The sequence below is a fragment of the Coregonus lavaretus genome (assembly GCF_964263955.1).
Source record: "Coregonus lavaretus genome assembly, chromosome: 9".
Classification (NCBI taxonomy): Eukaryota; Metazoa; Chordata; class Actinopteri; order Salmoniformes; family Salmonidae; genus Coregonus; species Coregonus lavaretus.
In genome coordinates this window covers 38,721,071-38,742,122 of record NC_139996.1, presented here as the reverse complement: position 1 = coordinate 38,742,122, position 21,052 = coordinate 38,721,071, and the positions used below count along the sequence as shown (strand labels likewise).

Below are 21,052 nucleotides of genomic sequence, written 5' to 3'. Positions count from 1 at the left end.
CTGGAAGATATCAGTTGGAAAGGCCAGGTTGTAATTTAATTTCAGAGGACTAAGATGTACTGCAGAGAAGAGAGCAGAGCTCTGTAAGAGTAGAGAGAGGCTTAAAATGGTAAGGTCATTGATTCAGATAAGATGGGGATGGCATGGACCTGCTTTCATTTGAATGTCGATCCCTACTGCACCATGCGTCACCATAGTATCAATCAATGTATCTCTTATCCGTAGACTAGCTTAGCATATTGTGCATATTGTGCAACCCTACCACCTTTGACGTCTGAAGAAGATAGTATTCACATCTGTGCAGAGATCAGTTTGAAGAAGATAGCTTATGTCATAGGAATTAGACTAGTGTTCACATCTGTGCAGAGATCAGTTGCCATCATAGCTTAAAAAGATATCCATATCACTGCATTGTCCTTAGCATCTCTGTATCGTTGTCCCCTCCCAATCCCACCGTTCTGGTTGCTAGGCCAAACAATGACAAAACAACATCCCACTCATATACAATAACATCCTTCCTGACAAAATAAATAAATAAATAACTAATACTTTTTTTGCAACTGACGTCATCAACATCCTGCCCAAGAGGATTGCAACTAGCAATCCAAAACTGCTTTGCAGCACGTTTGTCTTCCTGATCATGTGATAGGAAGGCCCGGAAAATCATTCAAGACTCTCTGCTTCCACACGGCAAGTGGTACCAGTGCATCAAGTCTGACACCAACAGGCTCCTTCTATCCCTAAGCCATAAGACTGCTAAATAGCTAACTAAATAGCGAATAAAATGGCTACTATCTGAGTTTACTATTTATTTTTGCACTGTCTCAACACACTTACGCACACTGACACTCCAACACACACACACTGACACTCCAACACACACAAACACGGCAGGGCCACTCATCTTGATAACCCTTTTCTCTCTCACAGAATTTCCTGTGTCCCCGTGCTCTGAGAGCGTTGGAGGTTCTTTGTTGACCACTGGTGCCCTGCAAGACTCAGTCAGTGATGTGGACAGTCTGGGAGAGGACAGTGTCTTCAGAAAGGTGAGCACAGCACACTGGACTGGACCCAGACACTCTCTTTTAGTCACAATACCAAGAGCAGTAGGCGTGTCTTCATCGGCTTTGACATGATAGCATGCAAGTATACAGTGCATTCGGAAAGTATTCAGACTCCTCACGTATTCCACATTTTGTTACGTTACAGCCTTATTCTAATTTTCCTCATCAATCTACACACAATGCCCCATAATGACAAAGGTTTTTAGAATTTTTTGCAAATGTATAAAAAATAAAATACTGAAATACCTTATTTACATAAGTATTCAGACCCTTTGCTATGAGACTCAGCTCAGGTGCATCCTGTTTCCATTGATCATCCTTGAGAAGTTTCTACAACTTGATTGGAGTCCACCTGTGGTAAATTCAATTGATTGGACATGATTTGGAGAGGCACACACCTGTCTATATAAGGTCCCACAGTTGACAGTGCATGTCAGAGCAAAAACCAAGCCATGAGGTCGAAGGAATTGTCCGTAGAGCTCCGAGACAGGATTGTGTCGAGGCACAGATCTGGGGAAGGGTACCAAAACATTTCTGCAACATTGAAGGTCCACAAGATCACAGTGGCGTCCATCATTCTTAAATCGAAGACGTTTGGAACCACCAACATCCTTCCTAGAGCTGGCCGCCTGGCCAAACTGAGAAATCGGGGGAGAAGGGCCTTGGTCAGGGAGGTGACCAAGAACCCGACGGTCACTCTGACAGAGCTCCAGAGTTCTTCCTCTGTGGAGATAGGAGAACCTTCCAGAAGGACAACCATCTCTGCAGCACTCTACCAATCAGGCCTTTATGGTAGAGTGGCCAGACGGAAGCCGCTCCTCAGTAAAAGGCACAAGACAGCCCGCTTGGAGTTTGCCAAAAGGCACCTAAAGACTCTCAGACCATGAGAAACAAGATTATCTGGTCTGATGAAACCAAGGTTGAACTCTTTGGCCTGAATGCCAAGCGACACGTCTGGAGGAAACCTGGAACCATCCCTACGGTGAAGCATGGTGGTGGCAGCATCATGCTGTGGGGATATTTTTCAGCGGCAGGGACTGGGAGAGATGAATGGAGCAAAGTACAGAGAGATCTTTGATGAAAACCTGCTCCAGAGTGCTCAGGACCTCAGACTGGGGCAAAGGTTCACCTTCCAGCAGGACAATGACCCTAAGCACACAGCCAAGACAACGCAGGAGTGGCTTCGGGACAAGTCTCTGAATGTCCTTGAGTGGCCCAGCCAGAGCCTGGACTTGAACCCGATCGAACATCTCTGGAGACACCTGAAAATAGCTGTGCAGCGACGCTCCCCATCCAACCTGACAGAGCTTGAGAGGATCTGCAGAGAAGAATGGGAGAGAAACTCCCCAAATACAGGTGTGCCAAGCTTGTAGCGTCATACCCAAGAAGACTGTAGGCTGTAATCGCTGCCAAAGGTGCTTCAACAAAGTACTGAGTAAAGGGTCTGAATACTTATGTAAATGTGATGTTTCAGTTTTTATTGTTAATACATTTTGATAAACCTGTTTTTGCTTTGTCATTATGGGGTATTGTGTGTAGATTGATGAGAAAAAAAATAATTTCATCCATTTTAGAATAAGGCTGTAACGTAACAAAATGTGGAAAAAGTCAAGGGGTCTGAATACTTTCTGAATGCACTGTATTATGAGTCTTTTCTGTTTGTTAATGTACCTTCAGACCACAGCAGACTGGTTATCTTCCTCTACCATGTGACATCAGCAGGCTCCCATGAACACTCATTCCTGGGCCAGCAAACCCATTATGACCTCATCCCCCTTGCTTACTCTTTTACCGCCCTTCCTCCCCTGCCCTGTCCCCCACCCTTCTTTCAAAGTGTACACACAGTGCAGGGCGGTGGAGTCATAACGGCACTCCAAAGCTGTTTTTCCACTACAGCCTTGGACCTCGTTTCTTTGGTTTCAACAGCTTTGGTTTCTCTGCCCTCATGAGGTCCTTTCCTCTCCAGGCATCTCCTTAGCACTCACCCACACATGCATACTGTAACTTCAACTCACTCTGTAGGTTACATTTTTAATTTCATTAGGCTATGTTTTTGTATTTTTATGTTTAAAAAAAATAGTAAGTTAATCAGTCAAACGTAAGAAAGGTTAAGACATGTTTTCTTCTTGAGAAGCTACACAACTCTAGTCTAACTGCTCCCAGAACAGTCTCTGCCCCTCCGCATCCCGTCTTGAGGTCTGTCATTACGCAACAGGTTTTGAAACTTCGGGTGACCTCAGCACTTTGGACAGAGACAGGCAGGCAGTGACCAAAAAAGGACCTGAGTTACATGACTCAATTAAACGACTCTTTTCATTCCTCAAAGGCCCTTTTTTAAACGATCCTATTCCAAATCCAATTTTCTCTAGAGCAAATTTTCGAAATGTGTGTTTGTGTGTGTGCGTGACTTCGTCACTGCGTGTGAGTAGTGTAGGTGTGTAGAGAGCGTTAGCTGGTTGACTGCTTCCCTGCTGCGTGATCTCAGGCAGGCTGAGTCATTTGTTCTGGAAGCTGATTTTCCATGGCCTTCTCCTCATAAAGAGGCCTGTATGGTTATTATGCTCCGAGCCACTGCGGCCGACCGTTAGCCCAACACCCGCCCGCCCAGCGCTGGCACTGCTGGAGAATGTGAAAATTAATGATACACTCCCAATGGAAATCATCATCTGCAGCCTGCCTGCCTGCCTCCCTAAAGGGTGTGTGTTTCAGTTGTTATGTAACCTTTATAGGGCTGGAAAAAACGATCTCTCCCTGCCTTGTCCTTTTCCTCTCACCAGACTGAAGCCTGCAGGAAGCTCAGACTAATGGCAGCTCAGACCAGTCATCATCAGGCCTAACCTCACAGGCCTGGCAAGTGTGAGAAACAGCCTGGGAGACAATGGGACAGGACATTTTTGTTTTGACATTTAGGGACACATTTGGCATCATGCTTACCATACGTGTTAGATTAGGTGTAATGTGCAATTCCAGCTAAAATAAGTCTGTTCCAGCAAAAAGTCACCTACAGACTTTCCAAACCCTAATATATAATATATTGTGTACCCTGAAGAAGGCCTGTGAGCCGCAACATGTTGGTGCATTTTATTTTTGCTATGAAATAGCCGCTAAAATAAAGGTGCCTTGGATTCTTTTGAAGTATGATGTTTTTACACAGCTGCAACTTCATTTGGTTGCTATAAGTTATACCCCATTCTCCGATGAGCACCTCTTTGTCTTTATACTTGATGTCAAAGCAGCGCTCCCTCTTTTTTGCACCCTAATATAATGCCTTTGAGTTGAGTTGTGTTGACTTTGACTCCGGTGGTTAACAGGGTCTCTCTGGGTCCTCTCTGTCCCCAGGCTGTGGATAGGCCAAGGGATAGCACCAGCGGGGTGTCAGTGTCCTTCTCCTCCATAGACGACGTGGCCATTGTGGGTCCCCTCAGCGCCAGCTCCCATGGCAGTGTAGGTCCCCTTAGTGTCTCCTCCCAGGGCAGCATGGGCCCTCCTTGGGCCGGGGCGGGGGCGGTGCGAACCAGGGCCAGCTGGAGCTCTGGAGACACCTGGCAGACGACAGGGAAGGGAGGAGAGGAGGAGGAGAGGAAAGACAAGCTGACAGAGGGGCCTGTATGCTCCTCCATCATGCGCCCATGTATCCGCTCGCTCTCTCCGTTCCGCCGGCACAGCTGGGGCCCGGGGAAGAATCCTGAAGGAGAAACGGATATGAACCAACGCAGGTGAGTGCTCTTAAACCCAGACACTGACCTCTAACCCCAAACACTGACCTCTAACCCCAAACACTGACCTCTTACATGTACCCCACACACACTCACATAAACCTACAGTACTCCCCGGGAAGGATAGCTATGGATGGATGGTAAAAAGTCATCTGTGTGAACCATATGCCGCCAACTCGTACAGTATTCTGACTTGTCCTCAGTATGATGATATCTATTGTGGAGACACTAGTAGCCTGGGAAGTACAGTGTGCAGGGATGAGACTAGGACAGAGACTGTCTCCCAGAGGAGTGGTCCTCATACGGCCTCGTGTGTGTGTGTGTTGATGTTTATGTCTTTGTGATCCGTGCTTGTCCCTCAGAGGGCCTGTATACAGTACAGTCAGTCAGCCTGGAGGCTCCTCTGTGTAAGTGGACTTTGTGGGAAAGGCCTTGTCCAGGTCAAAGTTTAAACACTGACCTCTGACTTCTTTAAACAGCTGTGTGAGAAGTAGTGTACCATCACTCCTCTGACATCATCACTCATTCTGCTCAATGTTTCAGTCTGCAAGACATATCCAGAGGCTCGCCTTGAATAGCCTTTGTTTCTAGTGCCACCAATTCCTTCTTATTCATTATCACCCATTTGATCATGTATTGTACTGTCAGTGCTCCCATCTCTCTCTGTCCATCCCTCCTTTCCTGTCTTCTGATCATCTCTCCATCCATCTCTTCTCAGTTCATTGCGAAGTCAAGGGGAAGGGAAGCCTCGAAAGCCAACATTTCATAGGAGAAGGTACCACACAGTTATTTCTCAATGTTTCCATTCTGACTCTCCCTGGTGTGTTGCAATTACGGGAAGAAAATGCTAAACATACTTTTACCTCTATCGCACATATGCTATGGAAAAGTCATTACTAAAACAGTATGAGAATACTCTCAAATTCTTTCTGGAGAGTGTGGAAACCAAGAACATCGTTTTTTCCTCCAATATAATACTTCATCAAACCACTCCAATGGGAAAAAAAGCCTACCTTTTACTGCAGTGAGCTAAATCAGGGTCACACAGTGTTTCTTGGTAGTCTTAAACAAATCTACTTTGAAACAGAAGTATACACCTCACACACATGGCTATGGGCCTAATCATTAACCCACCACTTTTACCTTTGACCATCACACCTCACCCTGAAATAACATCTCCCTGTTTCTCCTCCCTTTGTCCGCCCATCTCTCCTCCTGTCCCTGTCCATCCTTCTCCCTGTCAGTATGAGCTGGTGTCCCTCCAACATCCCCCCTCCTCACCCGGAACAGATTGATAGCAGAAGGTATGCAATCACCGAGTGTGAACTATCTCCCTAGGGTGATAAATAGAGATGGAAAGAATGCAGTTACAGTATAGGATGATTAACAAGATGAGAAATAAAAAAGTGAGAGGAGCCCCTGCATGTTCTGTGCTCTGTGCATGATGTGCTGTATCTGGCTTGGTGGGTGCTTTGTCACTGCTGCTGTCACTGCTGTCTCTTTGTCTCTGTCACCTCGTTGGTCAGTTGTTGTCGACCTCAGGATGCACTTTTCTTCTGTCTGCCTCTCTCTCTCTCTCTCTCTCTTTCTCTCTCAGAGACAAGTAAGCTAGAATTTAGAGGGAAAGCATCAAGCATCTTTAGAACAATCGTATTATACTGCTACACTGCTGGTTAACTACTGCAAAGCTTAACATTACCAATATAAGCATCATCATCAGTGAGCCATACATGTGAGTTATGGTTTTAGTTCAGTTAGTCTCGCTTGGCAGCTTCAGTGAGAGGATCAATCAACACACAGCTGGGAACGAGGTGATAGGTGTTTTGTACACCAATACTGAATGCTGATTTCTTATTCTTATGATCTCAAGTGTGTTATTTGATGGCTATTATTTAACATGAATTGTTCTGTTGTTTTACATTTGCTACACTTGGCCGAGTGGCGCAGCGTCTAAGGCACTGCATCGCAATGCTTGAGGCGTCACTACAGATCCGGGTTCGATCCCGTGCTGTGTCGCAGCTGGTCGCGACCGGGAGACCCATGAGGCGGCGCACAATTGGCCCAGCGTCGTCCGGGTTAGGGGAGGGTTTGGCTGGCAGGGATGTCCTTGTCCCATCGCGCTCTAGTGACTCCTGTGGCGGGCCGGGCGCATGCACGCTGACACGGTCGCCAGTTGTACGGTGTATCCTCTGACACATTGTTGCGGCTGGCTTCCAGGTTAAGTGAGCAGTGTGTCAAGAAGCAGTGCGGCTTGGCAGGGTCGTGTTTCGGAGGACGCATGGCTCTCGACCTTCGCCTCTCCCAAGTCCGTACGGGAGTTGCAGCGATGGGACAAGACTGTAACTACCAATTGGATATCACGAAATTGGGGAGAAAAAGCGGTAAAAAGTACAATTTTTTTGTATAATAATAGTAATAATTTAGCTACACTTTTTAAATTAACTAAATTAAAGGTTGCTAACCTGAAATCGAAGCTTGGGGGGAAAAATATTTATTATACTTCAGTTATTTCCTGTTTACATTATATTTAGGTTTGCATGTATGTGTTCCTTCCTGTTTGTGCTGGTGTTCATATATTCCCCTTTGGCTATACATGCTTTCCTTCCTTTCATTGTAAATAAGAATTTGTTCTAAACTGACTTGCCTAGTTAAATAAAGGTTAATAAATAAATAAATAAATAAAATAAAAATCACCTCACTGCTGTACTGCAGGGATGTTAGTTAAGTGTGAATATGTGCATGTACTTGTACGCTACACTTGTGTGGTTTCAATTTTTAAATAACTGCCTGGAGCATGAAGATCTGCTGGGTGTGTTCACTGCTTGCCTGTGGTTTAAAGACCTCTCAGGATGTTAGTATCTACTGTCCTTAAACTAAATACTTTCAGTAACTCACACAGTTTTGTTGTGTTGTGGCTGCAGTTACAGTTTGGAGGGCCTGGCTGGAGAGGAGGATGCTGGGAAGGCTTCCGCCAATGTGGGGACCGCTGCTCGTGTGACACGTCTAGACAGTGAGGAGAGAGGCTCGCTTCTGTCCCTGACAGAGGAGCAGGAATCAGACCTGGGGGACTGCAGCAGCCTCGACAGCCAGGTACATGTCCAGGCTTATCTTTACCATTGGGGTCCTGTGTTTTTGTAACTTTGTAACTTTGTAAATGTGTAACTTCCCATGTAGAGTGGCTCTCTGTATGCACAGTAGTTGAGTGATTCATGTTTTATTTTATCTCAGACATCTAGATCACTGATCTTTCTCTATCCTCTATTTCAGAAATCAGGGAGAGTTCTGCCTGTGAGACGTCCCCCCATGCCTCACCAAGTGCTCACCAAGTCAGTGTCCATGCTGGCCATCAGTCACAGAGACCTGGACGGTGGGGCTCACCCTAACACTTTGACACTCTCTCTGGGTTCCCCTCTACAGCACACGTGTCAAACTCATTCCACAGAGGGCCGAGTGTCTGCAGGTTTTCGCTCCACCCTTGTACTTGATTGTTGAATTAAGGCCGCTAATTAGTAAGGAACTCCCCTCACCTGGTTGTCTAGGTCTTAACCTTTTACTGCAAGTGGGCTAAATCAGGGTCACACTGAGTATTTCTTGGTAGTCTTAAACAAATATACTTTGGAACAAAAGTATACACCTCACACACATGGTTATGGGCTTAAAAAGAAGAAACACTTTATATACATCACAGAAGACTGAAATATAACAAAACCTTTTGCCATAGAAACACTGGATTTTCAGCAGGTTTTTTGAAAGAATGTTTATTAATTAAGAAATAGTGAAAAATATTAATAAGATTCCACCCATGAGGCCACTGGAGGGCGATTTGGTCATTTGACTGCAGGAAAGGGAAAAACTAAAACCTGCAGACACTCTGCCCTCCATGGAATGAGTTTGACACCCCACTGCTCTATAGCCTTCGCTCTCACTCTCTCTCTCTCTCTGTGGTGGCATGGTGGTACAAAAGGCCAGGCCTCTATCTATCCAACAATCAAGTCTCCTGTCACCTACTGTTTCCAACCTCATCCTTCAGGTCAATTTTCTCTCTTTACCTCTGCTATGTATTTTCCAGACAGTTGACAGGAACAGAATCCAATCAGGTGGTTAGTTCACTCTCTCAATCCCAATCTCCTCTGGGGCTAACAGGGCCTACTGTTACAGATTCTCGTCACTATCACTGGGGTGCTGATTTCTCCCTTCTCTGCTTTCCCTGTCCCTTTGTGTGGGGTTCACTCATTCGATCACTTGGAAGGGAATGAGGTCGAGTCTGTGTAGGGTTCACTTGATCACTTGGAAGGCAATGCAGTTCGGCCCAGGTTCTTGTGCTCATTTAACACGTGATTTGATGTCTTTTGTACCCTTGAACTGGATAGCAAACGGACGGACTCGACCAAAGAGACACATCTCCTTCTCCTTCAGCATCCCCAAATCTAGAACATTATTTTCTATTGGCTCTTCCTCCAGTGATGAGGAGGAGGTTGTGAGTAAGTACTGTACAGCTCCCAGAATACCCTGAGTGCCCACCTAGCCCCTGGCTGCTTCCTGTGTAGTGTGCCTCTACGTCTGCCCATGTCACTAAACGGACGTCACATCCCTCTAAACTCTAAATCAAACCCTAATCTCTGTTTGGTCCCCTCCCCTTAACAGGATCAATGTCTCGGAAGTTGTAGACAAGTCATTTGGTTTGAGAGAAATTCAACAAGTACATATCTTTGTTTTCAAACAAGGTTTTCATCTGCAGTCACCAAAACAAAACTGAACAGGTGATCAGATAGACTGGTAATGATATTCATGTCTACCTAGTGAAAAGTCAAGCAAAGTGTTTATGGAAAGAGTAAGGCAATTGCTCCCACATAGATTATTAGGTCTTGTAAATTGGGCGAGTGACCAGTGCATTATTTGTGTCTGTTGAGTTATTATGCTCTATACAGACGCATGTGATTTTCTGACTATGGCTTCATCACCTCAGCTTAGTTCTGAAAACCTTGGTTACCATGACAAGGACTGAAGAAGTATGAAAGGATTACCGTATGCCAAACCATGTCCACGTTTTTTAATTTCAGTCAAATTGAAAATAAAATACAAATCTGCCAAGATGTTCACATATTTCTTAAATGTTCATGAAACAGTCAAGGACAAGATTGACTCTTTTGTCCTTTTAAGTGCGATGTATTTGTGAACGATTTGTACATTGCTGAAAACCTAGCAACAGCAGCAGACTCAATGAGATCTTTTATAAGAATGAATTCTGCAGCTTCAGAGTAAAATGCCCTCTGCAGTCCAGTCAGCCATCTGGAATCATCATCATTATCCATTCTGCCCTTATTGAATATCTGCACGAGATGCCCATGAACCCAGAATTCCCACTATTGGTATCTAACTGAGACCAAATAATCAGCTTTCTCCTAGCACAGATTTCCCCAGGTCCAAAGTAGCCCTTTTCCTATTGTATTTGACATGGCTGCCATGCATATTATGTCCCTCCTGTGATTTTTCCACACATTTCTTCTCCTTTTTCTTTCCATCACTTCTATTTATTCCCCCTAGCCTCCATTATTTGAAATCCACATAAACACATTTCAAAGTGTTCCTTTTGGGCTTCACAGCTGCTAAAAAGGATTGAGTTTCCTTTAGGAAATTTCACTGCTGCTTTCACACTCCTTTGAGCCTCGTAAGAACGGCTTGTATATTATTTGGGAGCGAACGATAGGAAGAAAATCCCTGGCCGGGCCGTTACTGGGGGATGACGTTTCAAAGGGCTTTCGCTGCTATAGCGTTTCAGATCTACAGCTTAAGAGCTGTAAGAGATTTTGCATGGCAGTTTTTGAAAATGTCTCTGTGTTTATCATGTGATGTGTGTCTTATTGAGCTTTGCTGGAGGACTGTGTTTGGCCCCTAGTAACTCTCTTTATTACTGGCTGCCCTTGACTACTACTGGAACTATATGCTGCCTTATTTTCACATTCCTTAGTGTATGTATTTTATGGGTCTTGATGTTAATTGGATATGTCCTTAACCATATTACCCAGTGTGCAATTCCACATGTAACCTGTCCTACCAGGTACCCACTGGTTCAGTTGGATGTTGGTACAACCGTGTTATGTGATATCACCTCTGCTTGGAAATGTCTTGTAATGAATATGTAGTATGTCATTTACACTTGTACTGAACCACAATACTGATAAAAGTATGACAGGCCTGTTTCATGGTTAAATACTGTTAGTCTATGATTTTATACAGAGGAATTCCAGTCTGTAATCTCTGTTATTTCAACATGCTTCCATTGCTCGTATTGTATATCCATTTAGAACCATATATCACACAATCTGCTGTTCCATTGGTCCAGCTCATCACCTCCTCTCTCTATTTCTACTGTAGGAATGGGATCCTTTTCCAGTACTTCTGGGTCACTAGAGTACAGGTACGACAGAGACTTTCTTTTCAATGGGGCTGTTCTTACAATGTGTACTCTGATTGCTATTTCTCCAGCAGGACAAGTGTAAATAGCCGTATGTTCAGTGCATTTTTCCTTGTCTGGTTCAGCATCTCTGAGGAGGACCCGGGTCCCCTGCAGAACTACACTGAGGGGAGACAAGGGACCAAGGTCAGCCGCACTTTCAGTTACCTCAAGAGCAAAATGAGTACCAAGAAGAACAAGGTGAGTCTGTCCATTCAGCCTGTACTCCTCTCCTCCTCTTCCTCTGCCTCCTCCTCCTCCTCCTCCTCTTCCTCCTCCTCCTCCTCCCCTGCTCCTCCTCCTCCTCCTCCTCCACTTCCTCCTCTCCTCCTCCACTTCTTGCACTAGCAGAGCACAGGGCCTGGCTCAGAATTGTCAGTGAGAGGATAAATCAAGTTGTATTGGTTAATTGAATTGAAGAAGCCCCAGTAGTACATTTTCAATCTGACCCTAGTGCTATTGTTCCCTCTTGGTTTTTCTGACGTTAAATCAAATGGATTATTAGGTGTTCAAAGGCTTCTCAATACACACAGTTCTATGGATACATTCATACAGAATACATGTATTCAGAAGTGATTTCTATCTACCTGAGTGTTTATTAGTAAAACAGTGAGCAGGCTAATATAGATATTACAATCGAAGCCGTCGTTTCAAGAATAAGACACTTTCTCTGGCTGTTATCTGGGATCAGATTGTAAATTATGTGAGGGAGCATACAGTATCTTTCTGCTAGGTAAGTGTATCCGTCTGTGAGTTGTGAGTAGCAGAGCGAGGCGCCTGGTATGCACGCAGTAGGGAAGTCAAACAGGAAACAGAGGCATGCTGTGGTCTTTCTCAAAAAGCCATCTGTATGGCATCACTGCTTCTGCAAAAACAAACCATTCTCTTAGACCTAATTCTACCATGCTTCCTGATAACATTAAAGGAAATAACAGTAATGACCAGACCATGCATCAACACAGTTCTCATGTGATTTTATTTCCCTGTGATTGTATCCCCAAAAATATATTTTATTTTCATTGACTTGTAATTACATAGAAGAACATAAAAAAAATTACAGTAACTTAACACATAACACATACACACATATATGGGCTCCAACAATGTCCCATGTTTGTATAGCTTCCAACTTGCGCTTTGAAAGTATGTACATTGTACATACTGTAGAAACATTTGCTGAGATTGCGAGCTAGAGGCCGGAAGCTACAGTGGGGCTGGTGTGTAACAGAAACCGCAGACTACAGCAGTGCAGAGGCACAGCACAGCTCCTCCCTCCACCACCCCCCTCATCCTACACATGGTATCTCACTTCCTCCTGTTGGGCTGATGGCTGGCGTCATGGGAACGCCCGTGTTCTGTCAGGCTGTAACGCCTGTTGTTCCAGACCAGCGCAAAGACTGTCACTGTAATGTTGTGTAGACGGCTCCTGGCACACGGTCGCTCCCTGAAGCTGAGGGCTGAGACAGGACAGGATGAGGTAGGGGATATTGGTCATTTGGGGCTTCTGGGAAGAAATTGAGAGTTGTTAGTCACCATAATGTATTACTGTACTGCATGTCAAAGGTGTGCCTCACACTTTCCTAATGTAACCTTTTTACTGTATTTGTTTATCATATCTACTAGTTCATTTCTATGACTTTGAATGGTGTGGAGTCTTCGTTGGCAGCCTGTGACTTGTGTTTAGATGAGAAGTGAAGAAGTGTCTTCAGCCTCATTGTTTAGAGTTGACTAGCGCCTGGCTCATGGCACACCGCTCAGACAGGAACACACGATGATACTCTTCTCACCACACATTCTTCCCTTTTTCAGGAGAATTGATTGAGCATCGTATTTAGGTTGAGTCAGAATCATAGAATCATAGGATATTGGTTGTTTCCTGTACCTATCATGAATGAGTGTCTACAGTACCTTGCAAAAGTATTCATCCCCCTTGGCGTTTTTCCTATTTTGTTGCATTAATTTAAATGGATTTTTATTTGGATTTCATGTAATGTACATACAAAAAATAGTCCAAATTGGTGAAGTGAAATGAAAAAAATAACTTGTTTCAAAAAATTATACAAAATAAATAACGGAAAAGTGGTGCGTGCATATGTATTCATCCCCTTTGCTATGAAGCCCCTAAATAAGATCTGGTGCAACCAATTACCTTCAGAAGTCACATAATTAGTTAAATAAAGTCCACCTGTGTGCAATCTAAGTGTCACATGATCTGTCACATGATCTCAGTATATATACACCTGTTCTGAAAGGCCCCAGAGTCTACAACACCACTACGCAAGGGGCACCACCAAGCAAGCGGCACCATGAAGACCAAGAAGCTCTCCAAACAGGTCAGGGACAAAGTTGTGGAGAAGTACAGATCATGGTTGGGTTATAAAACAATATCTGAAACTTTGAACATCCCACGGAGCACCATTAAATTCATTGTTAAAAAATTGAAAGAATATGGCACCACAACAAACCTGCCAAGAGAGGGCCGCCCACCAAAACTCACGGACCAGGCAAGGACGGCATTAATCAGAGAGGCAACAAAGAGACCAAAGATAACCCTGAAGGAGCTGCAAAACTCCACAGCGGAGATTGGCTTATCTATCCATGGGACCACTTTAAGCCGTACACTCCACAGAGCTGGGCTTTACGGAAGAGTGGCCAGAAAAAAGCCATTGCTTTTTGGCCATCAAGGAAAACGCTATGTCTGGCGCAAACCCAACACCTCTCATCACCCCGAGAACACGATCCCCACAGTGAAGCATGGTGGTGGCAGCATCATGCTGTGGGGATGTTTTTCATCGGCAGGGACTGGGAAACTGGTCAGAATTGAAGGAATGATGGATGGCGCTAAATACAGGGAAATTCTTGAGGTAAACCTGTTTCAGTCTTCCAGAGATTTGTGACTGGCATGGAGGTTCACCTTCCAGCAGGACAATGACCCTAAGCATACTGCTAAAGCAACACTTGAGTGGTTTAAGGGGAAACATTTAAATGTCTTGGAATGGCCTAGTCAAAGCCCAGACCTCAATCCAATTGAGAATCTGTGGTATGACTTAAAGATTGCTGTATACCAGCGGAACCCATCCAACTTGAAGGAGCTGGAACAGTTTTGCCTTATAGAGACATACCCCAAGAGACTTGCAGCTGTAATTGCTGCCAAAGGTGGCTCTACAAAGTATTGACTTTGGGGGGGGTGAATAGTTATGCACGCTCAAGTTTTCTGTTTTTTTGTCTTATTTCTTATTTGTTTCACAATAAAAAATATTTCGCATCTTCAAAGTGGTAGGCATGTTGTGTAAATCAAATGATACAAACCCCCCAAAAATCCATTTTAATTCCAGGTTGTAAGGCAACAAAATAGGAAAAATGCCAAGGGGGTGAAGACTTTCGCAAGCCACTGTATCTGTACAATAAACCTGATAGTGTGTTTTCTCTCAGCCCAGTGTATTGTCTGTGGTTACATTAATATACTGTAACCTTTTGTCGGAATTATGTTTCTGTTTGTGAATGTTGGGAAGGGGTTTTTGAGACTAGCGGTCAATGATGTCAGCATACTTCCTCAGTATATCTTTGTGCAAGTGACTCATGGTTCTCGGCTTTGGCGAACTACTATCTAAGTGTGAGATCTATTCGTAAGACCTTGATTGCTTAACTATGGAAAGCATAACAGTGCTTTGACTATTTTCTTTCTATCTCTATCCCCTTGCAGGAGAAAGACAAAGAGAAGGGTCAGGGGAAGGAGAAAGACACCAAGGAGAAGAAGACCCTGAACGGCCATCTCTTCAGCTCTGTGAACCCAGCGCCCTCCACAACCTGCCACCAATGCAACAAACCCATCAACACTAAAGAAGCTTTCCTCTGCACCAGTAAGACACCACCTCTCCTCTTCTGTAAACCACTTCCTCTTCCTCCTCCTCCTCCTCCTTCTTCTTCCTCCACCTCTGTCAACCAGCCCACGTCAGGTGTTATGAGAGACCAGACTCCCCAGTACACAACTTAGTCATTTTGTTCCATGGTAAGAGACACTGCTCTAGTTTTATTAAACCCTCAAAACCCTTATTTCTTTACGTGGTGGTTACATAGGCCTACGAATGGTGCTGCTCTGGACAATTACTTAGCGGGTTTCTACCTGTTGGTTTTCAGTGGCTCAAACTGTGTTTGCAGTCATTGTGTAATGTCTGGTGATGGAATGTCTTATTTGGTTCCAAGTCATGTGACAAAATGGTGACTACTTACTATATTCACTTCTCTAAAACGGCCTAGTCAGATTTTCTAGTTGAGAAAGTCCATACTAAGCAAAACACAGGAAATCCTACATGGCGAGGGTCTGTCTGAGGAGAACTTAAGAGGATGTTGTTTATTTTGGGGCCAACAGAAGTGGACATATAGAAACTCTCTCTCGGGGCAGTATGTACATTCCTCCCACCATCTTTGTATGGACAGCAGCATGCATTAGAACAGCAGAGTAGCCTACTCCCAAGCCTAGTCAGTCTGTCTGAAGCATGATGGACTGGGTGGGTCTGTCCCAGTGAAGAGGGGGTGGGTGGTTAGAGGGAACTAGGGACAGGGGACGGATGTGGCCCTCGTCCCAGCCAGTCCACTCAGTCTTTCACTGGGTTGCATCACCCTGCCCCAGCTGGAAGACGTCAGCTCTGCTCTTACAGCTCGGCTCTGTCTCTCTGTACTCTGCTGTGTGGAGACAAACATCCTGTCTCTCTCTCTCTCTCTCTCTCTCTCTCTCTCTCTCTCTCTCTCTCTCTCTCTCTCTCTCTCTCTCTCTCTCTCTCTCTCTCTCTCTCTCTCTCTCTCTCTCTCTCTCTCTCTCTCTCTCTCTCTCTCTCTCTCTCTCTCTCTCTCTCTCTCTCTCTCTCTCTCTCTCTCTCTCTCTCTCTCTCTCTCTCTCTCTCTCTCTCTCTCTCTCTCTCTCTCTCTCTCTGTATGTCTCTCACACACACTGGCAGAGGATATTTTGCTGTAAGCCCTATTTAGGTTTCCGTGTCAAATTTCTCAGAAGTGACTTAGTTTTAGTCACGATGTGTTTCACAGCATTGCGGCCCACAAAGGGTTTGACAAGCCCTTAGTTTTGACAATTCAGAGATTGAAAAACAAAATATTGATCAATGACTGTGATCCTTAACTCTATCTGCTAGCTTGAAAGTAAAATAGGGCTTTGTGGAGTGTGAGTAAGTTTTGTATAAAATATAAAAGAATAGAGTTTAGTGTAATGGACACCTGCCTCCTCTCTCTGTTCTCTCAGCTTAACTTTGAGAGATTCAGTCTGTCAGGATCTGTGTTTGACACACAATCAAAATAACTCCCACAAGCTGGCCATGAAAAAATAGAAGGACACACACCCTGTTGCACAACACAATCCCCTCTCACTGTGTAAAACCTCCATATGGGAGAGAGCAACAGCTAGCTCATTGTTGTCTTCCTTCCCTTCTGTTCCCTCCCTGAATTGTTGTTGTTGTGTTGGTGTTAGTTGGATGGGCTTGAGTGGAGGTGCAGAGGAGCTCTTTGAACTCAATGGCCTTTTCATACTCCACACTAAGCCCTGATTCCTCTGTTAGTCATTGTGTTGCTTTTATGTGGTTAGATGAGCAGTTTTTTGATGGCGCCTGCATTTTCTCAGCTTATTCAGATTAGAGTTTCGTCTTGTTGTCTGTTTGTTTCTATAGTTCAGGGTGGTTCAAAGAAGCAGTGTTGATTTGGTATGAGTCACGTGATGCAGGTGAACGAAGCAGTGTTGATTTGGTATGAGTCACGTGATGCAGGTGAACGAAGCAGTGTTGATTTGGTATGAGTCACGTGATGCAGGTGAACATTGTTTTTTTTCTACCTACATTAGAATCACAGTATTCTGTCCTGTGAGATGAGTGGAGGCTTTTTCTGCAGTGTTTGACCAATTTTTCAACCAACTCTTTGTCCTAATGTTGTTTTTCTTCTGATAATTTCAGACTGCAATGCACAGGTCCATAAGGGCTGCAGAGAGAGTCTTCCTGTGTGTGTCAAGGTCAAAATGAAGGTAAAGTTTGGCTTTGCTCTGTCTTTCAGCTGTCTACAATGCGTCTTCACTCACACACACAGGAACAGAATGTGTCTGATCAGTCTCTGTCTAACATGTGAATGAATTGGCAACAGGCTTGTTATTGGCATTGATGTATCGTAATACTCCACTGTATTTTAAGGGGACATTCCGTTGTGTTTTTCAGCAGCAGAAGCAGCAGACCGTGGTAGATTCTGCATCCGTGTCCGGAGTCATGTTGAGATGTAAATGTAATACATACTTATTTGTCCACTAATTCCATGTCTGTCATTCTAATCAAACCTATATCTATGTTTGTTTCTATCTATGCAAATATGATCTAGCTGCTGAGAATGGGACGGCGCATAATAATGGCCGGAATGGAGTGAATGGAATGGGATCAAACACATGGTTTTCATATGTTTGATACCACTCCATTCAGTCCATTAAACTCCATTCCAGCCATTATTATGAGCCGTCCTCCCTGCAGCAGCCTCCACTGATTCTCAAGTACTGCATGTATGTATTCTCAAGTACTGCATGTATGTATTCTCATGTATGTATTCTCAAGTACTGCATGTATGTATTCTCAAGTAATGCATGTGCACTACCGGTCAAAAGTTTTAGAACACTTTTTTTCCTGTTTTTATTGACATTTAAGCAGTTCAAGTCAAGTGAATAACCTGAAATGGTAAACTGCCAGAGGTAAAAAAAAAAATAATATATAGTGAAAAATAATGTACATTTCAGAGTTATAAAAAGAGGCCTTTTTCAGGGAACAAGTAAAGGGTTAACAACTTACAGCTGTTCTGCAGCAATGGAAGTCAATTAAGCCTTGAAAGTTGATGCTAACAATTACTACAGGTGTCCCAACTTTTGTTGATTACTTACAAACCCTCTGTCTGTATAAAAGCAGTGTTGGAACATACTGTGTTACTACACCCTCTTAAGCATTATTTGGACAGTATTGTACTGCAGGAAGTAGTATATTGCTGTCATAATGGCGAGAAAAAGGCAATTAACAAAGGAAGACAGACAGACCATTATAACCCTTAAAAGTGTAGGTCTTTCCTTTAGAGAAATTGCAAAGAAAGCCAAGGTGTCAGTGAGTAAGTACAGTTTCCTACACCATCAAATGGCACCTGGAAACTGGAGGAAACTCTGACAGGAAGAGGTCAACAGCTTGCGTGATATGCGGCTCACAGGACAACAGCTTCAAGCACAGCTTAACACTGGTCGAAGTAAGCAAGTCTCAGTTTCAACTGTGAAGAGAAGACTTCGAGCTGCAGGTTTGACAGGTGGAGTGGCAGTAAGAAAGCCATTGCTAAGATGGCAAAAAAAAAAGAAGGCTTGCCTGGGCCATGAAGCACCGCCAGTGGACTACTGAAGACTGGAAGAAGGCCTTATGGAACGATTAATGAAAATGTGAAATCTTCGGTTCATCACACAGGGTTTTTGTACTCCGTCGCGTAGGCGAAAGGATGGTTCCTCAGTGTGTGACACCAACTGTCAAACATGGAGGAGGAAGCGTGATGGTCTGGGGCTCTTTTGCTGGATCCAGAGTCGCCGACTTGCACAAAGTGAGTGGCACCCTGAACCAAAACGGCACCACAGCATTTTGCAGCGCCATGCAATACCCTCTGGTGTACACCTAGCTGGTCAGGGCTTCATCCTACAGCAAGATAATGACCCAAAACATACAGTGAGGGAAAAAAGTATTTGATCCCCTGCTGATTTTGTACGTTTGCCCACTGACAATGAAATTATCAGTCTATAATTTTAATGGTAGGTTTATTTGAACAGTGAGAGACAGAATAATAACAAAAAAATCCAGAAAAACGCATTTCAAAAATGTTATAAATTGATTTGCATTTTAATGAGGGAAATAAGTATTTGACCCCCTCTCAATCAGAAAGATTTCTGGCTCCTAGGTGTCTTTTATACAGGTAACGAGCTGAGATTAGGAGCACACTCTTAAAGGGAGTGCTCCTAATCTCAGCTTGTTACCTGTATAAAAGACACCTGTCCACAGAAGCAATCAATCAATCAGATTCCAAACTCTCCACCATGGCCAGACCAAAGAGCTATCCAAGGATGTCAGGAACAAGATTGTAGACCTACACAAGGCTGGAATGGGCTACAAGACCATCGCCAAGCAGCTTGGTGAGAAGGTGACAACAGTTGGTGCAATTATTCGCAAATGGAAGAAACACAAAATAACTGTCAATCTCCCTCAGCCTGGGGCTCCATGCAAGATCTCACCTTGTGGAGTTGCAATGATCATGAGCACGGTGAGGAATCAGCCCAGAACTACACGGGAGGATCTTGTCAAGGTTCGCAAGGCAGCTGGGACCATAGTCACCAAGAAAACAATTGGCAACACACTACGCCGTGAAGGACTGAAATCCTGCAGCGCCCGCAAGGTCCCCCTGCTCAAGAAAGCACATATACAGGGCCGTCTGAAGTTTGCCAATGAACATCTGAATGATTCAGAGGAGAACTGCGTGAAAGGGTTGTGGTCAGATGAGACCAAAATCGAGCTCTTTGGGATCAACTCAACTCGCCGTGTTTGGAGGAGGAGGAATGCTGCCTATGACCCCAAGAACACCATCCCCACCGTCAAACATGGAGGTGGAAACATTTTTTTCTGCTAAGGGGACAGGACAACTTCACCGCATCAAAGGGACGATGGACGGGGCCATGTACCGTCAAATCTTGGGTGAGAACCTCCTTCCCTCAGCCAGGGCATTGAAAATGGGTCGTGGATGGGTATTCCGGCATGACAATGACCCAAAACACACGGCCAAGGCAACAAAGGAGTGGCTCAAGAAGAAGCACATTAAGGTCCTGGAGTGGCCTAGTCAGTCTCCAGACCTTAATCCCATAGAAAATCTGTGGAGGGAGCTGAAGGTTCGAGTTGCCAAACGTCAGCCTCGAAACCTTAATGACTTGGAGAAGATCTGCAAAGAGGAGTGGAACAAAATCCCTCCTGAGATGTGTGCAAACCTGGTGGCCAACTACAAGAAACGTCTGACCTCTGTGATTGCCAACAAGGGTTTTGCCACCAAGTACTAAGTCATGTTTTGCAGAGGGGTCAAATACTTATTTCCCTCATTAAAATGCAAATCAATTTATAACATTTTTGACATGCGTTTTCCTGGATTTTGTTGTTGTTATTCTGTCTCTCACTGTTCAAATAAACCTACCATTAAAATTATAGACTGATCATGTCTTTGTCAGTGGGCAAACGTACAAAATCAGCAGGGGATCAAATACTTTTTTCCCTCACTGTACCTCCAGGCTGTCAGAACTACCTTAGAAGAAAATAACAAGACGGTAGACTTCAAATCATGGAATGGCCAGCACAGTCTCCAGACATAAACCCCATCCAGCTGGTTTGGGATGAACTGGGCAGAAGGGTGAAAGCAAAGCACCCTACAAGTGCAACACATTTGTGGGATCTTCTGCAACAGTGTTGGGAAGAACTTTCCGAACAATATTTGATTTGCATTGTAGAAAGAATGCCACGAGTGTGTTCGGCTGTTATGTCTGCAAAAGGTGGCTACTTTGATGAGTCAAAAATGTTGATTACATTTTGTTAAACAAAACGATTCCATGATTTATTTTTGTCTCCAATTGTGTATTTGTTCTACGCTTTTAATTTCAGAGTACATTAAGACATTAAACTGTGTGAATTTCAATAAAAACTGGAAAAATGGAGGTGTTCTAAAACTTTTGACCGGTAGTGTATGTATTCTCAAGTACTGCATGTATGTATTCTCAAGTACTGCATGTATGT

General features: G+C 44.2%; 1 protein-coding gene across 9 annotated transcripts in view; it reads left to right on the top strand.

Moving 5' to 3' along the window:
* LOC311134489 (A-kinase anchor protein 13-like) overlaps positions 1 to 21,052 on the top strand; it is a 111,177-nt gene that overhangs the window by 76,607 nt on the left and 13,518 nt on the right. For 4 of the 9 annotated variants that reach the window (XM_084168183.1, XM_084168187.1, XM_084168186.1 and 1 more), the window contains 12 exons: positions 931 to 1,046; positions 4,404 to 4,780; positions 5,499 to 5,555; positions 6,025 to 6,084; positions 7,702 to 7,870; positions 8,048 to 8,147; positions 9,151 to 9,261; positions 11,156 to 11,198; positions 11,321 to 11,435; positions 14,938 to 15,094; positions 17,186 to 17,253; positions 17,441 to 17,504. In XM_084168183.1, coding sequence (XP_084024309.1) covers positions 931 to 1,046; positions 4,404 to 4,780; positions 5,499 to 5,555; positions 6,025 to 6,084; positions 7,702 to 7,870; positions 8,048 to 8,147; positions 9,151 to 9,261; positions 11,156 to 11,198; positions 11,321 to 11,435; positions 14,938 to 15,094; positions 17,186 to 17,253; positions 17,441 to 17,504 — 1,437 coding nt within the window. The remainder of the gene's footprint in view (positions 1 to 930; positions 1,047 to 4,403; positions 4,781 to 5,498; positions 5,556 to 6,024; positions 6,085 to 7,701; positions 7,871 to 8,047; positions 8,148 to 9,150; positions 9,262 to 11,155; positions 11,199 to 11,320; positions 11,436 to 14,937; positions 15,095 to 17,185; positions 17,254 to 17,440; positions 17,505 to 21,052) is intronic. The other 5 variants (XM_084168185.1, XM_084168182.1, XM_084168184.1 and 2 more) reach the window with 5 other exon arrangements.